General features: G+C 50.6%; 4 protein-coding genes across 4 annotated transcripts; 3 read left to right on the top strand and 1 right to left on the bottom strand.

Moving 5' to 3' along the window:
- Positions 1–752: 752 nt before the first annotated feature.
- On the bottom strand, positions 753–7,282 carry ENH_00026180 (acylamino-acid-releasing enzyme, putative; the record flags this gene model as incomplete). Its single annotated transcript, XM_013579746.1, has 17 exons — positions 753–889; positions 999–1,047; positions 1,076–1,234; positions 1,721–1,875; positions 2,294–2,375; positions 2,574–2,652; positions 2,833–2,893; positions 3,110–3,377; positions 3,579–3,886; positions 4,055–4,424; positions 4,543–4,804; positions 4,950–5,011; positions 5,191–5,374; positions 5,671–5,887; positions 6,248–6,362; positions 6,552–6,671; positions 6,983–7,282. The coding sequence occupies 17 exons, from the start codon at positions 7,280–7,282 to the stop codon at positions 753–755; spliced, it is 2,928 nt and encodes a 975-aa protein (XP_013435200.1).
- An 827-nt stretch (positions 7,283–8,109) lies between these two features.
- ENH_00026170 (surp module domain-containing protein, putative) lies at positions 8,110–11,249 on the top strand (the record flags this gene model as incomplete). Its single annotated transcript, XM_013579745.1, has 5 exons — positions 8,110–9,312; positions 9,871–10,046; positions 10,240–10,372; positions 10,640–10,978; positions 11,175–11,249. 5 exons carry the CDS (start codon positions 8,110–8,112, stop codon positions 11,247–11,249), a joined length of 1,926 nt encoding a protein of 641 aa, XP_013435199.1.
- A 1,483-nt stretch (positions 11,250–12,732) lies between these two features.
- On the top strand, positions 12,733–15,731 carry ENH_00026160 (RNA recognition motif domain-containing protein, putative; the record flags this gene model as incomplete). The annotated part of the gene is made up of 10 exons (XM_013579744.1): positions 12,733–13,037; positions 13,254–13,339; positions 13,688–13,755; positions 13,854–13,963; positions 14,101–14,136; positions 14,286–14,358; positions 14,592–14,657; positions 14,955–15,038; positions 15,210–15,293; positions 15,411–15,731. 10 exons carry the CDS (start codon positions 12,733–12,735, stop codon positions 15,729–15,731), a joined length of 1,233 nt encoding a protein of 410 aa, XP_013435198.1.
- Positions 15,732–17,245: 1,514 nt separating this feature from the next.
- Positions 17,246–17,449, top strand: ENH_00026150 (hypothetical protein; the record flags this gene model as incomplete). Its single annotated transcript, XM_013579743.1, has 1 exon — positions 17,246–17,449. The coding sequence occupies one exon, from the start codon at positions 17,246–17,248 to the stop codon at positions 17,447–17,449; it is 204 nt and encodes a 67-aa protein (XP_013435197.1).
- Positions 17,450–17,511: the final 62 nt, after the last annotated feature.

Below are 17,511 nucleotides of genomic sequence, written 5' to 3'. Positions count from 1 at the left end.
AGCATGCGATGCAGAGGCTGCAAAGAAGAATTCGTCCTACGCTGTACAGGGCAGTCCTACACAACATACAGTGAACTGCCAGCTCTTAAACAACGACGATTTCCGCGGCCCATCAGTAAATCTGTTCATGCTAAGTGTTGGTCCTTCGGTAACATGAAAAGAAATAAGCATCAGCCAAGTAGCTAGATTGACACTTCGCTCTGATGGTGCATATGGTACCATGGATTCGTGTCCGAGGCAAACTTACGCAGCCAAGCTACAACATACCACAGCATAAGCTTGCTGAGATACGACATTAGTTTGTTAGTGATCACGTTCTGCATGCAACGAGGGAAATACTCGGTGCATCAGTTCTGTTGTGCCAGAAGGAAAACTGCGGACCCTAAGTTTCCCCTCAATCGCGCAACCATGCAGTCGACAACCCGGAAAGCCCCGGTTCTGCGGTACAAAGTATAGAGAAAATCGGGCAACTCAGAACTTCCAGAGTTCCTTCTTCCTGTCTGCAGGTAAAGAACTGCATCTACTACTGCCAATCCAGCAACAAATATCTAGGTTTTTCCCTCGGCACGCCTTCACAGCAGCACTCCTATCCGCAACTAGCCACTTAAGCATCCGGCCTTTCCCCAAAGAGCTTTAAACTTAGGAACTGCGTATGATATCCATGTTCTAGGCTTCCGCTACCCGCAGGGCACGGCTGAGAAACAGAATGTGATGATGCGGAAACTGCCACACTAGATGACGTCGGAAAATTATTACACTGGAGGAAGGACAGGCTGGGGGACGTGCTCTAAAAACCAAGCGCCCGTGTTGGCCCAGTAGTCCGCATCTGTTACTGGCAAGTCAAGGCTGTGGTTGTCCTCCGGATACCACAACAGCTTGTTCTTCTTTCCTGTAACAAAAAGAACAGCAGGATCATCAATCATCATGTGTAAGCAGCGAAGGCGGGTGAGGCCTGCAGCAATGACTCAACAGGATGGAGGCGATGAATAATTACGTACCGTGGGCGCTTAGTAGTCTCCAGAAAAGGAGACCTTGAGACGGCGGCACCTGAACGGACCTCAATGTAAAAACAAGCTTCAAGAGGCTCAACAACGTGTTTCGTAGAAAACATCGATACAAGAAGTGTCGGTGCTTGGGACCACGTCCGGCATTTAAAGTTAGATACTGTGCGTGTGTGCTTCATGCTACAGCGATCTGTGCCCTCCACCACAGTTTTAAGATGAGCCTCCTTGTTCTGCAGGTGCGCAACCCGGCTTTTTCGAAGACACAGGCTCCTATGCATTGGTGCGCACGCTCCGTGATTCTACATATTTAATTTTATAATCTGCTTAGGAGAGTAACTGTGGATGTATGCGTGCACATGCATAGAAGATGCATAATATGATGTGCTTTTCAACATGCATAGCTTCAGATGCAAAGGCCAGCCCGAGGCTACAAGTAATGCTTACAGGCAGCTTTCTAAACCCAGTTGCATTTGGTTAACGAAACTCAATCAGACACGTATCAAAATCGAATTTCACCAAGACTAGGCAGCTTCCTTCAGTCTGAGCCTGGCTCAACATGCTATTGCAAGAATTCTTCAGTGGAAGTTGGAACTGGAGCCAAAGCATTCTATGGCACTTTTGAGACTGCTACGAACGGATATGAAGATAAAACTAATGCATATGCATAAGCACACAAAGAAGCACTGTGCCAGTCGGTGAAACAGCCATCTTCATACCCTCTGGTCTTTAGCCCCGAGAGCCAGGAGAAGGGGTGTCTGGACTGTGCCCACAAACTCAGTCGGAGACAGCCGCTGCATCTTCACGAGTGCCTCGGCTGAGGGCATTTTTGCAAAATCAAAGTCCTCGCCGCACGAAACCGGAAAGACGAAATCTGTGGCAAGAAAAGATAAGAGGACTAGCCAGAGAAACTGGAGGTACCAACAGGAAGCACTGTGCCATTCGTTGGAACAGCCAAATAAGTGCATGAGAACATAAAGTAAAACGAGTATAAAAGATAAACAGAACGAAAGTGCCGACGGGTCTTAAAAAGCAACGGCGCACTGGCCGCAGAATAGATGCCAAAAGAGCCAGCCATGTAGGACAAACACGGTGACCCGCTAACAGTTAGTAGGGCCGATCGCGCAGACTGGGAGAATAGTGGCATCTGCAGAGACTAAACAGCTTCGAATATTTATTATTCGGAGCTGCAACGCTACAACACGTGCAACAGCAGCTCAGTAACAATCCCACAAACCATAACTCCCAGTGAAAGAGAACCAGAACTGTTCTCGACTTTCCCCCCGACACACCTGGTATATCAGAGGCTGTGTACATCCCTGGGACATATGTCACGGGGTTTCGTGTCGACGCGGCGCTAAAGAGTTTAGGGAACTGAACAAAAGACAGAAGAACGTAAAGAGCGCCTCGCAGCAAGTAGTCCAAAGATTTGACTACTGGTGCAAATGAGACGTGGCACAGATTTTAAGCAAGGACTACAGACACCAGGAGCCCATGTAAGGCAGCCAAATGCGCCCTGCAAACGAAAGCCAGCTTAGACAATGTTGACGGCAATGCTGAGATCATACACACCTGGCCAATGAGGTGGCAGCAGAGAAAACCCCCATGAGACCCACCGACTGCAGCGCAGCGTTTGCTGTCATAACCAAATCTGCAGCTCATGCACACAAAAGCTTCCTTCCCTTCAAGGCACAAATCCCTCTCGTGCTGGTGTGTGCAACAGCTCTAAACACAATTTCGCTGTATGTCAACTACTATTTGGGTGCGTACAGCACGCTATCAATGGTGCTTGGTGGGAAAGGAGATACAGACTGGACCCCAGATGCCCCACTTGTTGATCACTTGCTGCACTATCTGCGCTACATCCTCAACGTCTTGCCGCCCTGCCCGCCCTGAGTTCAAAGCGTCGCAGGCATTCCTTATTAAAGCATTACTTGAGTAAAGTGAAGCACATCAAATCGACACGAGGCGCTTTAAAAATAATTTTAACCAGTTGGGTACGATCGAGAAACTCTAAAATCTGAGGCACGTATCTTTATGAATTCACCTCAACACGGCTAAGGCATTTGAGAAAAGCGATTTCAGCCACGAAAGGCCTCCGAACTGACCGTGCAAAGAGACGAGTTCATCCTGGCCGAAGCCAGCTGAGCCCCGGTAATTGACAACCAAAACGTCAAAGCCCAAAGTCGTGAGAAACAGAACGTCTCTGTTGTACATGCAGCTCGCGCAGGAGTGGGGACCCCCATGAATAAGAACTGCCAAGCTAGGCTCCTCGGGGCCCTTCGGCGGACGGCCTAGCCGCACCAACCAGTGCCGCTGATGGTCCAAATGATATAGAGAAAGTGTTAACATGTGTAGCTGCAGCTTCTTCACAGCCTGACACAACGCAGTAAACGAAGGGAAACCTGTTACCTCTCGACGGCAAAGTTCAATCAAAATGCCCAACAAGACACACGGAACAGGCAAGTGCAGGAAGAACCCCAGAAGAAAAACAACACTGGCAAAAGCAGTCACTGTCAGAAGTCTCAATTCTGCAGAGCTCGCAAGTGCGCAAGTCGAAAGCGGTCACCGCCTCACCCCGTTGAATGCCCCCTGAGAGCCTCCTCTCAGGGAAACTGCATCAACGACTTCTGCCACATGCGGAGGGCCCAGTGAATCGCCATCGCTTCCTTCCTCTTCATTAAAACTGAGCTCCCGCAGCTTTGCAATGGCTAAGATTGGCGCATGCACTGGGCTGCTGGTTTGAATAAGAAGCCAAGGGCCGCGGATGTCCCTCAGTAGCACATCACCAACTGTAGCTGCGGCTACTGCTGCCTTCACATCTGCCGGCGCCTTCGGTCCGTGGGCACCCTCGAACTGGACTCTCTTGACGCGGGCTTCCCCAGCTGCAGTATATCAGCGCACAGACCTTATCCGTAGCATCCTCAAAACAACACGCGCAACTGGGTAATCTGCGCCAAAGCAATATTCCCAAATTATGCCCATGTGATCAAAACGACGCTTATAAGACGTCCCTACGGGCCATAGGAAGCTGTGTGTTGGTAAATAGGTACCTTGCAAGCCTGTAGGGATAGCCACAACCGTCTGACGGCAACCTCTAAATGTATTCATCACAAGAAACCCTCGGCTCCTCCACGGAGGCAGCTGTGTGCAGCAGAGGCCCTCAAATGCCTTCAGGGAATGAGCAGCTGCTACGCTAGAAGACTCTTTCTGAGGCCCCGCCACGCACACGGACTGAACCGTTGTGGGGGCAAATTCACCATTGGAGGCCTCAGAGCTCTTCCCATGACGGCTTTGAAAGCTCGATGAAGGACTCGGGCTGACTAAGGTCTTTCTACTTTTCACAACCCATGGGGACTCCGGGTTTTCCCGAGCCACGATAGCCACTCGGAGGCGGGCGTTTCCGAAATGAGGGCGTTTCTCCTACACGATCACCCCAAAATAATCACAAACGCACGGCTTCACATCACTTCCGAGGTCCCAAATATATGATTGGGTTCAACGGTTTACGCTTAACTACAATATGGCAAAGCCAGCGAACCTTGGAGTCATCTGAGAGCGCCAAGTAGACAACTTCGAATGCAAGAAGAGGCCCCGGCGGATGCGAAGGCAAGTCGCAAATTCTCGCTTCCCACGCTGCCCAATCTTCTTCGTCCGAAATCCGCAACCATGTCGGCTGGAGGGGACCCTGCGGGACCTTGTCAGAAGCTCCCAACGCACGCAGGGCCCTCGCGACGCCTCCAGTGGGGAAGTCCGCAAGAAAGACAGCTGATCGGCGGTTAATGCAGAACTTGAGCCCAAGTCTGTCACCACAACATGCTCGCAAGCACACAGATAAACTTCGAGTCTCCACGACAAAATCTTACAAAATAGGGTAAGATAACTATTGTACCTCTAGCCCGCAGACCTACTGCACGCAGAACCCCACGAATAGGTCTTGGCACTCACCTGTACGGCTCGGACGGGATTTCTGTGCAGACTACAGCAGACCCATCCGGGACGAAAGATGCCTGAAGGTCTCCAAAGACAATCAGTAGACTGCAAACCCTACACTATGAACCCTACATCGAGCGAACTAAGCGCGCAGTACATACTGAATGTGAAGCAGCATAAAAAAGGAAACAAAATGTTGGAAGATCCACTTCCGGAGCAGTATACTCGGTAGTACACATTGTGGGTCGTCGCTGACCTGTGCATAGCTGGCGGACCTCTGCCTGGGCTGTAGTGGTACCAGGGTGGGAGGCGTTATACTGCCTACGACAACTCTGCCTCGAGAGTGCTGCAGCAACTGTTCTCCCCAAGTGTCTTTGTACAGATAATTGTCTAAAGGCGGGCACGCGTCCTTTTGTGGAGTCTCCGCCACGTACAAAAGCCTAATAGCAGACAAGCAAGATCCTCTGAAAATCTGTGCCTTCGGCTGCTTGTTGACAAAGCGTGTTTTACAGCACTATTCGCATATTCAACCCTATAGAGGTGCGCATGCAGAAGTGCCAATGCACGCAGCAAAGCAAATGCATGCAATGGAACTGATGCATTCAGTGATGACGGCAATGCCGGTCTCCCAAAAAGATAAGGCAAAACTGGCAGGCCAAAAGCAAGACGGTTAGACCATGCAACAATCGGTGAAATGACCGCACTAACGGCAACACGGGAGAGTTATGCGGCCCACAGGTTTTCGTCCTGAGAGCAGAAACAGCCGCCCCCGTACGGGCTCAGCCAAGGAATGCCGTGGGGAGCAAACAGGCACATGGCGCATCCCAAATCTCCCGTGCCAGCTGCGCCCCAAACCTCAAGCCGATGCAAAGGGGCTGCAGAGGTTCCACCACCACTAGATACTCCCTTGTTCTCCGGAGGAGGTACGGACGTCACCTGCGCTACGAACTGCCCTGCAACATAGCACATGACATTCAAAGAGTCCGGTACACTCCACACTAAACCCTAACGCAATCAAGGCAAGACAGCACAGTCAGCAAAAGCGAAGCACACAATCCTGAGCAAAAGAGCAAGTATGCCACTCTCCTTAGCCCCTGTAGATGGGCCCGGCCCTACATGCAGGAAACTCGATGACAAGACATAATCATTTCTGGGAATGACAGAATAAACGCCAGTCATAGAGCATGCAGGGGGCAAGCGCTATGCTGGCCAGGGTCCATTCCCCACAGTTTGCGTCCGGAAAAGCAATAGAAATAATTATGGTACAGGGTGGGTTTGGGCTTAGGGTTGGTTTGTGCGTAGGGCTTTGATGCCTGAAGGGGAGTAGAATTCAAGGGCCGGCTGTGAGTCGACGGGGATTGCCGTTGGGGGCAGCTGCGTCGTGGGTGCCCAGGAGATGAGTAGACGGCGTTTTTTGTCTACGACCCTCTGCAAATGCAACAGCACAAATCACAGACTGGAATGAATCAAAACGGTGGCTAGACGCCGCGGTAACTGTACAACGCCTTGAAAACTCTTGTCAGCAGCTGGCCACTCCACCTGCCGGTGTAGCCAGTTTACTGCCTCACTAACAGAAGGCCCTTCTGCGCCTCGTTCTCAGAAATCAGTAGTCTTTACCTGTGACCCACTGCAGCGGACAAATGTAGGACAACCATCAGGGCCCTCTCCGTACATTTGAGCGCTGGCAACGTCAATGGCATTGGCGCTGCAGACGCGAAGCCGCCGGTGGACCTCTTCCTGAAAAATGAAGCAGCAAATGTTATGAATGGGTTGCCTCACACGACAATCCCAAGTCCAAGCACCACTGATGCCTCCACGGTAAACCCGAAATTCAAGCTTCCCTTGCGTCAGGGTTGTGTCTCCGACAACGTGATGCTACGAGGAGCCTTCTACTGTTCCCTGAAAGGTGCACTAAGAAGCATGAAGAAGTCAAGGAGGGTAACTAGGATGCCAGGGCAGTCCACTAAGACTCAAAATTCCTAACGTCCGGCGATGCTGCAGTGTGGTGAGTCTAGGGCATGTCGAGCAACAACAACAGTGCAAATCACCGCCAGGCCGTTAGCGGCGTCTGCTAGTCCAGTATCCTTCGGTGAGGGCTGCTGTCGTCCATCCTCCTGTTGGTGCTGAAGATGCGCATGCCTGTCCTCGCCCTTGTGTTGCGGTCGTGATTCGTTTTTTCTGACCTCGCGCAGCTGCTGTCTCTCCACATCCTGCCTCAGCTGTTGGTGTTGCTGCTGTTGGTGTTGTTGCTGACGCTCATGTTGCTGTTGCTGTTGCTGCTGTTGCTGACGCTCCTGTTGCTGTTGCTGTTGGTGGTGTTGTTTGCCATGGCGCTTCCTCTGAGGCATCTTCGTGTACGTAGGCGGCGTTTGCTTATCGTCCGTTTGCTTATCGTCAAAGGCGAAGGCGTTCAAGCCGTACACAGAGCAATTTTACGGACGACAGTCTCACTCTTGTACGTGTCTTATTCGTATTTTATTACGAAAATGATCAAAAGCGACGCCCCCTGTCTTCTGGGGGCGGCTGTCTGCGTTGGGGCAGCAGGTGCTGTACATACCAACTACTCGCAGACGCAAGAAGTAACTCATGAAGTTATCTAGATTAAATAACATTTGTTTCCAGGATGAAAACTAGTGTGGGCATTCCATATTGCCGATGCGTAGAAGCCGCTGCCTCGAGTCAAGCTGGCACCGCATGCATTAGCGGCAGCAGGGCTGCAGTAGCTGCAGCAATTGCTCTGCTGCTGCTTGTGCTGTTGGCCTTGGTCTGCCAAGTGGCCTCGTTTGGACTGGGGTTTTTGTTAGTGCTATTGTCCTGGGAACTTGTCCTTTTGAGTTGGATTTAATGTTTTGAGGGCATTCAGGGCACGCGGTTTCCCCGTGCCTCCCGCACGTTGCTGCTACTGTTGCGACGACGGCGGCGGCACAACAACAGGAACCGCTGTTGTTTATTTGCCGTAGGAAGTTCTCCACTTTCTGTTTGAGTTTCTCGACCTTCTAATTTTTATTCTCATTGAAACTTATCACCTTTAAAGGGATCCTTGGCGCGCCAACTGCTTTCCAAAATACCAGCAACATTACCAGCAGCAGCAGCAGCAGCACAGCTTTCAGCTCTCCCTTGTGCTAAATTTTTTTCTCGTTCTCCATCTTGTCCCGTCCTTCCTCATATTTTGATAATGAGCGCTGCAGTGGAGCCTACTCAGCGCCCGTCCGGGTCCCCCACTGGACCTGGCGCATCTGTCGCCTCGGGGGTAGGGACTTCCGATGTGGGTGCACCAGGAACCCCCCATCCTGACCTTATATTTCCACCCGCAGATATGAGGGGTGTCATCGAGAAGACGGCACAGTTTGTGGCAAAAAATGGGGCAGAGTTCGAGTCTCGCGTGCTCCGGGAGCAGAGCGCCACAAAGTTTGGTTTCTTGCTACCAAACAATCCTTACCACGCCTTCTACAAGCTTAAGGTCAGAGAGTTCACCACGGGTGAAGCTGCGCCGACTCCGCAGGTGCCTCAGGCCATTCGAGACATGCAGCAGAAACAGCAGCAGGAGAAACAACAGCAGCAGCAGCTGCTGATGTTGACGCAGATAGGGGAGAGTGAGAAAGAAGCTAACAAGGAACAGATTGAGCCTCCTCCCCCACACCAGTTCGTGCTACAGCATCCGTGGGTGGCTCCCATAGATTTGGACATCATCCGCTGCGCTGCGCAATTTGTGGCTCGTAACGGTCAAAAGTTCTTGGCGGGTTTGGCTCAGCGAGAGCAGCAAAACCCTCAGTTTGCCTTCCTCAAGCCTTCACACCATCTGTTTTCCTTTTTCGCGTCGCTTGTGGATGCATATACGAAGTGTCTTCTGCCACAGAAGGAGATGCTCGAGAGTATAAAGGAGACTGCAGGGAATCGCCAGGCGCTCTTGGCACGGGTGCGGCGTCGCATGATGTACGAGCGGCAGCAGCTTCGGCAGCGCAAGGAAAAGGAAAGCAAAACACAGGAAGAAAGGCGGCTGATGATGTCGCTAGAGTGGACAGACTTTCATGTTGTCGAGACCATCGACTTCACGGAGGAAGACGAACGGCTACCACTTGCAGCCCCCATCGACTTCAAGTCTGTGCCTAAGGAGCTGCCGAAGGCATTGTTAGCAGAGGATAGCACCGCTGCGGATGGGTTGGCAGAAGAAGGCGATAAAGTGGACTCTATCGCTAAGCTCATTGAGGGTGCGGACGCTGATCAAGATGACGAAGCCATGGAAACAGAAGACGAGGAGGAAACAGCCAAACAAACCACAGACAAGAGACAGGTGGCGGCAGGCAGTGCTGATGCTGCAGAAGCAGCGGAAAGGGCTGCGGCGGAAAAGCAGCAAGAGCTGGCAAGTCATCGGTGCTGCGTCAATTCTCTGTGTTTTGCAGTGTTTACCCTAGTGGACCTGCACGCTTCACCTTCTGCACACTTGATGTATCTAGTGTGTGAATGTTGACCCCGTTTTCGGAAAAGCTTAGCCGTGTATGAAGGTGGATTCCAGCTGATGAAACAGCGCCGTAAAAGGCGCGAACTCGACATGAGGGTCTCCAGCCTCTCTTGGCAGATGCATTGGGAACCCGTTGACTCTGCGCAGGGGAACTGACTGGTGGTTGCATTGCTTACCGCATCTGTACCTTAATGCATTTTTCGTAGTTTATTTTGGTTTCATGCTTGGTGTTGCTTCTACAACAAATCTTTTTGCAAATCTGTTTTTTTGCTTGCTTGTCTTCATGCTGAGGCTGTCTCAATATGCTTCTAAAGCACTTTTTCCCGATTTGCATATGGCACCTTGTACGCTGATTGCATGTACGCTGATTGTTGTGGATCTTTTTCCTGCGCCTGCCGCCCTACGTAGTTTGCATTTCGATCTCAGCACGACACATATTGCACGTTGCTTCTCGTGTTGTATGTCTTTGCGGGACAGCCACCAGCCCCAGCTGCGCCACTGAGAGTCGTGAAGGGATACGTACGCACGAAGAAGAGACAGGCGGCTACAGGGGCCTCCAGTGGCTTCCAGCGGTGCCCCATTACAGGACAGCTAATACCTGCAGACCAAATGACAAACCATCTCAGAATTTTACTGCTTGACCCCAAGTGGAAGTATGCTCAGCCCCAGAGCCAGCCTTCTACATAAATGTCCATATGCAGCTGACAAGGCTGATTTTTCGAGGAGATAGAATTCACTTCTTTGTTTAGGCAGCACCACTTGTTCCAAGAGTCTCCATGGTGTACTGCGTATGGTGGGGTCTTGCTGATGCAAATAAAAATATCCTGTTTCTCTATTGTTATACAGGGAACAGAAGGATCGGTTCCTTGAAAAGGCGCAAGCGGAGTCTGCCTTCGCTCCACTAGAAGACGTGGAGGGTTACCTTGCACAATTTGTGGCAAAGAGACCAGATCTATTTGGTTCCGTTGATGACCACGCGGTAGGATTTGATGTCTTTTCCGATGTTTTGTGTGACTTTTCTTGTGACACTTCTAGATCGTTGCCTTTTGTTTCCGTATCTCTGGCAGGCTGTAACGTAAGGCAGTTAGTGCACTTGAGTAGACTGCCTGTTGGAAGGGTTCAGAATTCACTTGTTTTTCCTTCACTTTTGCGGGGGTTTGTGTTTGGTAATTTTTCTTCACTTTTTTTCACGTTTTTTGCTGGAGATGCTGACTGTCCGGCTGTGCCTGTGTCTCACTATGGCCAGCGGTTGGAGGCTGAAGCTGAAGTTGACCCGCTCCGTGCAGAGGCGACAGTCGCGGCCGTTGGAGTTTCTGGGGAGGCACCAGAAGCAAAAAGGCAGCGGGTGGACAGCACACCTTCTGCACCGGCAGCGGCTGCTGATGGCGGCCCGTCGCTGCTGCTGCTGACTGTTGTTTGCCGTGAAGGAGAGGGCCTTGAGGCGCAGGAGGCCCAGGTGGAGGTCGATCGCTCCCTTACGGGCGCTCAGCTGAAACAATCGCTCTTGGATGCTGGCATCGGTGCAGAAACCCTCAGGGCGAGAGATCTTCAGCTTTCCACTTCCCTTGATGGCCCCGCCATGCTAGTGAGAACCTCTCGCCCTCGCAGCACAAATCTCGGTCATTTTCGGGGTTTTGCGGTTTGGGGTTCTTGAGTGTGTGTGTTGCCGTCTAATCGCCTATATGACGAGTACTGCGTCCCTTCGCGAGTAGTTGTGAGTGTCCACAGATAACGTCGTTTTTCTATCTTCAAGCTAAATGTGCGTTGCGGTTTCCATTCAGGACCACCTGACGCTGGTTGAGGCCGGGATCCGCTCTCCGGAGGGCCGACTTTATCTTTCAGTTGTTTCGCGCTGAGCAGGGGTCATTCCTGTTTGAATGACTGGGTTCTTTGTGTGCAATTTAATATTATATTGCTCCCACAAATGCTTGCATTCTTTAAACTGGGGATCTAAGTATTAACGAGGCAGACGCAGCTTGCAGTGCGTTCGTGCTGCCTTGACCAGCACGCACAGTTTAGTGGCTTTTTGATTTGCCAACTGACAGTCACTTAGATGACTGACATAATTTGCGGAAGGTGGGAAACTTCGTTGCGGCCGAAGAGCTGAAGGTGCCAGCCTGCTTACCAGGCATTTTGTTCAGAGGTTTGGAGGCTGCTAGTCGTCAATGAGGCAGAGTGTTGCTTCGTACTGGGGAGCACCTCGCATGTTCTGGGCCGAACAACAGCAAGCAAAAACGGCTTTGATTAGTCAGACATTGTTAAGCCAGATGGGGCCCGTCAGGGGATCAGTCTAGTGGCAACTCGTGGGAAACATTATTTTATTAGCACAGGGAATGAGCAATTATACCGATTTAGGATCTGAAAGAGTGGCCACGCGAAAGCAGGACAATTTGGCAGGTAAGGAGGTCCGCTCATGCAGATCTGAGCTACTTAGAGCTGTGCGCTCATGACATGTACGCCCATAGCCTCCGTGGGGGGTGTGGTTTTTCGAATGGCATGGTGTGTCAGTGGTAGTGTCAAATTAATGCCTGGTACTTGCCAGGGTCTGTGAATGTTGTGATTGCAACAAGTGGGAACGTTTGCGTGTCCTGGACTGGCGCCTGCCGAGCAGTAGTGGGCGTCGCACGGCTCCTAGACTCTCGAGAAGAGCACAGCGCTGACGATTGTGTTCTTCTTACTATAATTAGATGCAGATGCGTTGAAAGAAGAAGTACTCATTGAATAGGGGCCCTGCAAGCGAGGGCCACTGAATTGTTTGCAGCGGGTTGGGGTCACTCCACTGTACACCGGTCTGCAGATACTTTATCATCTTGGTCCTTAGCAGCCAATTTATTAGGATGAAACATGAAAGAATAAGAATAACTTCATCGTAGTGCTCAACTATGGGTAAAGGTTCCGCTGGGTTGCTGGGAAATGGCTGAACAGAACCACGTCGTGCACGCTTGATGCGCGGTGGGGTTGGAGCGGCTGGTGACCTCCAGAAAATTTCGGCCAGTTACCCGAATTTCTAGTCAAAAGGATTTGTTGTCCAGGTTTCTTGTCTTTTTTGACTGTTTTCGTTGGCGCGACTCATTTGGGCTTACCGAACTTAACCACACCACTGGGCTGGTCACTCTGCCTGCTGTGGCAGGCAAGACATAGAAAATGCAGCATATATTTGAGTCAACTGATATAGAACATTTTACAGTCGTTGCAGAAAATGAAACGGAGGAACGGCCGAAGGTCGAGGTGCGCAGCATTCTTGTGCGTGATCTGCCAAAACACCTCGGCGCCGAACAGGCAACGGAAGCCCTGCGACAGCTCTTCTCGGGGAAAGGTGCCCAGTCGAGCCTAGCACAAATGAACGCTAAAGAAAGCCGGCCTCCCGTGCCTGCACACCAAGGTTCTCTGCCTCAAAGCAGCTGGCGAAGCAACCGTCTGCACCCCAAAGAAGATCAGTGGAACCGTGCAAGGCAAGAAGGCGATGGCTTCAGCCAGCGCAAACAGCTTTTGGAGCAGCTTCCTCACGCGGTATCTAGCATTCGAATAGCATCTGATAACCATGGGGGCAGCATTTATGCTGTTGTTGATTTCACGCATGAGCTGTTGGCAGACTTAGCCCTTCGGCTCCTTGGGAAGACTGTCCTTCTGCCGGGAACTTCGTCGTAAGGCTGTTGTTTTGCCATTACTCCCTTTTTGTTTACTCCTACTTGCCACGAATGGCTTCTGGTAAAAGGGGCAACAGCAGTTTGTTTTGCATCTTTTATTTACATAACGTATGCTCATCTTCAGTGAAAGCGCTATCACAGTTTTAGCTGCTGCGCTTACTACTGTGGCTCTGGAATGAGTGCACTGACTGTAGTATTACTTCTGCGTTGCAGCAAAGTGCGGCTTTCTTTGCACGAGACATGGAGTACCCCGCTTGTTATTGATCAGTATCACATCTACGTTTCTGGCTTGCAACCAGGTGCTTCAGTTTCCAGTCTGTTGTCCGCCTCTATCCGGGCATTCCCTTTCATTGACAGTTGCTTGCTAATAGCTTCAGCAGCTGTTTGATAGGGCCAGTGTTATTGGCCATGTTCCAGACAAAATCATATCCCAAATCCGTCTTTGTTCCCTTGCCAAGTGTCCAGGGTGCTGAGGTGGTCTGCGCGCTTGTTAAATCTGCTCCAAGGGGCTTGTGTTCTAAGAATCTCTTAGCGGCAAATGCTGTTTTGCGAATCCCTACCATCGACTTAGCCCCGGGGCAGCTACCGATACGCTGCCGTTAATATTTCTTCCAAATAATTCAACTTGAGTGGTCTCACAAACGCAGGCGCCACCGCTGCTCAAGTCGAGGAGCTCGTTACTTCAGCAACAGGAATAGCCCCGACACATGTGAAGGTATTAAAATATTCCGTGCTTCATCTGGCGCCCAATTTTCCTTAAATTCTCACGTAGTTGACCGTACATAGCAGATGGGTGTGTCAGCGTGTTCTTAGATGTCAGCGGTGGCGGGAATCCCTTCCAGAAGAGGAATGCAGGAGTATGCATTTCTTCGATATTCCGACGAAAAGACATCAGACGAGGTGTTGAAGAAGCTGCAGGTGCCGTCCAATCCAGTTACACTCGTGTAAAAAGCCGTTTTGCTGGAAAGAGAATGGTATTCATTCATCAGCTTCGAAGGATAGGCACGAGACCGGCACACGTAAATAAATGAGGTATGCGTATGCTTTTTCCTGCCTGCAGGATCTGCCTAGTCCGCCAAATCTTATCGTTCGTAAGGTGCACAAACACAGACACCGAGGGAAGTAAGCAGCACAAAGACGCTTGCTTCTGCTGTGGAAAATTAACTCCATGAGTAAGCTGTATGGAGCCACATATGAATTCCATTGATAGGTACATCACTTGACTGCCTTTGTGAGTGTTCGCAGTCCTAGGGAGCCGCTTACTCATGCGGCTAATTGCAGCATTTTCATTGCAAACTTGCCTCCTCTGACGAACGGCGTAAGTGGAGCGCAAAATTATAGAGGCGTGAAACGGGATATTGAACGCCTTCTTCACAGGCTTTACGAACGATCGCACTGGAGGAGCTCTCTTGGCTGGAAAAGATTTGATAGATAGTTTAGATAGACGTTTAGATGCTGAATGTGAAGCAGCACATGAAGAAAGTGAGAAACGACTCAAGTGTCACTCTCATGTTCATATTGTGCTTGCTGTTTGTCATGTTCACCTCGTAGGAAGAGCTTCGAGAGATTTGTTCATACTTTGACGTAGTCAGAGCCGCTGAAGTTCACCCAACAAGGGTAGGGAGGCAATGAGCTGAGCATGCTGCCGCGCCGAATGTAGCCGGGGAAAATAGCGTAGGGAACCTCCTAGAGCGTAACTTTTGAGCTACGGGCTATTAAACACGCTTTGAGGAGTGAATCTGTGCCCATCCAGTGGGAGCAGGACGTGAAATCAGATGCTTGCACCACTGGCACTGTGAAAAATGGCAATTCCATGTTATGACCGTTGCGTGGCAGCAACCTAGAATACAATGTGAAATTTTTACACACTATAGCGAAATACCTCATGCTGGATATTACACTTTTCTGCCACAGAACTTCGGCTTTGTTCGTTTGGCTTCACATGAAGCAGCTCTGGCCGCAATCACCCATCTTCATGGAATGCAGCTTCACGGGAGGGTAAATACGCACCCACATTTTGTGTAAAATGACCACACAGTGGCCCAAAACAGCTTATAACCGTACAAGCACGCTCTAGCAAGGCATGTAAACTATAAGCTTGAACGTGGGTTGAGAAGGAGGGATGGGAAGGTGAGTGAAGCGCTTGCACCCTTTCCCGCGTCTCCACAGACACTCGCCTGTGCTTGGAGCTCAAGGATCCCGGCTGCTAATGAGGAAGAGGCCATTAATCATCGATGGGAGCAAGAAGACGAAGTGGGGAATGGGCTTGCTGCGTAAATCGAATCATTGGCAGCTGTCTCTCAATTTGAGAGTCGTTCAAGCTTCGAAAAAAAAGTTGCTTTCCGGTGGTTGGCGTGTCTCTTATCTCAGGCATACGCTGTAATGTCAGCGCAGTGCATGGACTTTGAAGCCGAGCAAACTTTGCTACTGCCACAAGAATGCAAGGAATCGGACTTACATGCAATGAGCCCCAGGCAGTCCGCAAAACGCTCAGCTGCTCAGGCCTTAAGCGACGCTTTTTGGCTGTCTATATTGGCTGAAAATGGCCCCGTGAACATAAGTACCATTTGCTCCCAGATGAAACGGCGTCAAACAGAAGTGCAGGAGCATTTGAAGCGCTGGCACGAACAGGAGTGGGAAGAAGAAGATTTGAAGTCCAACGGCGAGTTGCCCGACCCTCCTAGACAATAGAGCTCAGAGCAGACCTCTCGAGCACATAGCAGATGTACGGAAGCTGGCAAAACCACGGCGGAAGAGCCAGTGTTCAAACCTCATACGGTAACGGCGTTTTCTGCCTTGGTTGTGCAGTGTTGTGCATTTACTGCAATCTTACGACGTTGATTGAGAATGCGCTTACTGGCGCTGCAGCTGTTGTGGTTGTGATGGGGCAAAATTGATGATAATGTGTCCACAACTTCTTTCATGTTTGAAACCGGGTGCGAAAGTAAATCGTCTGAGCGTGCAGAACATCGTCCGTAACTGCAAGGTTGATGCTTCAACATGTCCTGCACTTCAGTGCAAGCTTAGAGTAACACTGCTTCATGCCGCCGATGATTATGGCACGTTTCTTGCCTCTGGATGGCCTGGTTGCTCAAAAGCCGTTCCATAGAGGAGTGGACCTCTCCTGCCACATTGCTGCACATGCAGTCTGCGGTGTAACCTTCCTGCGCCTTTTCTATTGAAGCAGCTGGGCTAATATATTTGGAACCACAGACAGAGACCTTCTGCTCAAGGACTATACGAACCCCTTGGGCACTTCAAGTCTCGCATTGGCTCGAAGTGCTTGGGTGTAACGGCTACTTGTGAATGAGTTAGTATGCAGCTGACCTAGTAGCTCCTCATTTCTTGTTTGACAAGCGGCATGCAAAGCCAATGGAAACAATGCAGCTCTTTCGGAAAATGAGCCATAATGTGTCCCTCGAAGGGTGGATCCCAGCTCGCCTCAGGGCGGAGCTCCCCTGAGAAGAGCGTGGGTGCCTCTCTTCTTCCGCCTTATTCTTGTACTGCGAAAGAGAGAGCTATTTGTAAAGACCCGAACGTGAACCCTTGATACGCCGCTACGCACACGTAACCCACACGCTTTCTGGAGCCCCAATGGCAGACGGTAAAATTACTCAGGAACTGACAGCACAAGAATATTTCCCCCACATTTGAGATGCCGTAGAATCAACTGCATACTTCATTACAAGTTGCTTCCTCAGGTTTCGATGGGTGATGTACCCCTGGTTAAACAGGCCTGGTCAGGTCTTCGGATCAGGTCATGTTGAAGTACAGGGAACGGGTAACGGGCACATTTTAGAGGCGAGCCATTAAAAACATAGAATATATCGATGTAGACAGGCAGTACAGTAAGGCGAACTGCAAGAATTTCGCCTTAAACGAGAGGGGAAGCGTAAAGTAGTCTGCGTGCATACATAACTTACATTGGGCCCTGCTCTGGCGTACGTTTGCGCAACATTGCACGGATTCTTTGAAGCATGCACTGCAATCATATCGCATTTCGTTCGCCAGAATCAGCTTTCATCTCGTCAGCTCTATTTATTTTCAATAATCCGAGTGTGTCCATTACTTGGCGTTTTTTTTGCACGAGCTCCGAGACCGGCATGCGCGGCGAAACTTCTTTGACTCGCGAAAATGCATTAAAGTTGGTCAGTTTGCCGCTTTCTTGGAAAAAGCTTGCAAAGCATCATCTTCCCGTCATTTGTATGGGTGAGCGTGGTCAGTCTAGTCGTCGCCGCCCAGCGCTTGCGCTCGACCAGGCCGGCATCTTCTCGCTGGATACGCCATCCGGCGACGAGATGGACATTCTCCTGGTTGCTCAGCCAGGGAATCAGGGATATTTGAAGTTGCTCATTTCAGGAAAGAGGGACCCATCTTGGGACGGAGAAGCCCCAGAGACTGCGATGTGATCGCCGCGTTTGCCTGCTGAGTGAACTGGAGGATAAGTTCCCTTCAAGCCAACCTTCCTCTA

Source organism: Eimeria necatrix, genomic scaffold (genome assembly GCF_000499385.1).
Source record: "Eimeria necatrix Houghton genomic scaffold, Enh_scaff19, whole genome shotgun sequence".
NCBI lineage: Eukaryota > Apicomplexa > Conoidasida > Eucoccidiorida > Eimeriidae > Eimeria > Eimeria necatrix.
Note: the sequence above shows the minus strand (reverse complement) of the source record. Positions and strands in the feature narration are given on the sequence as shown.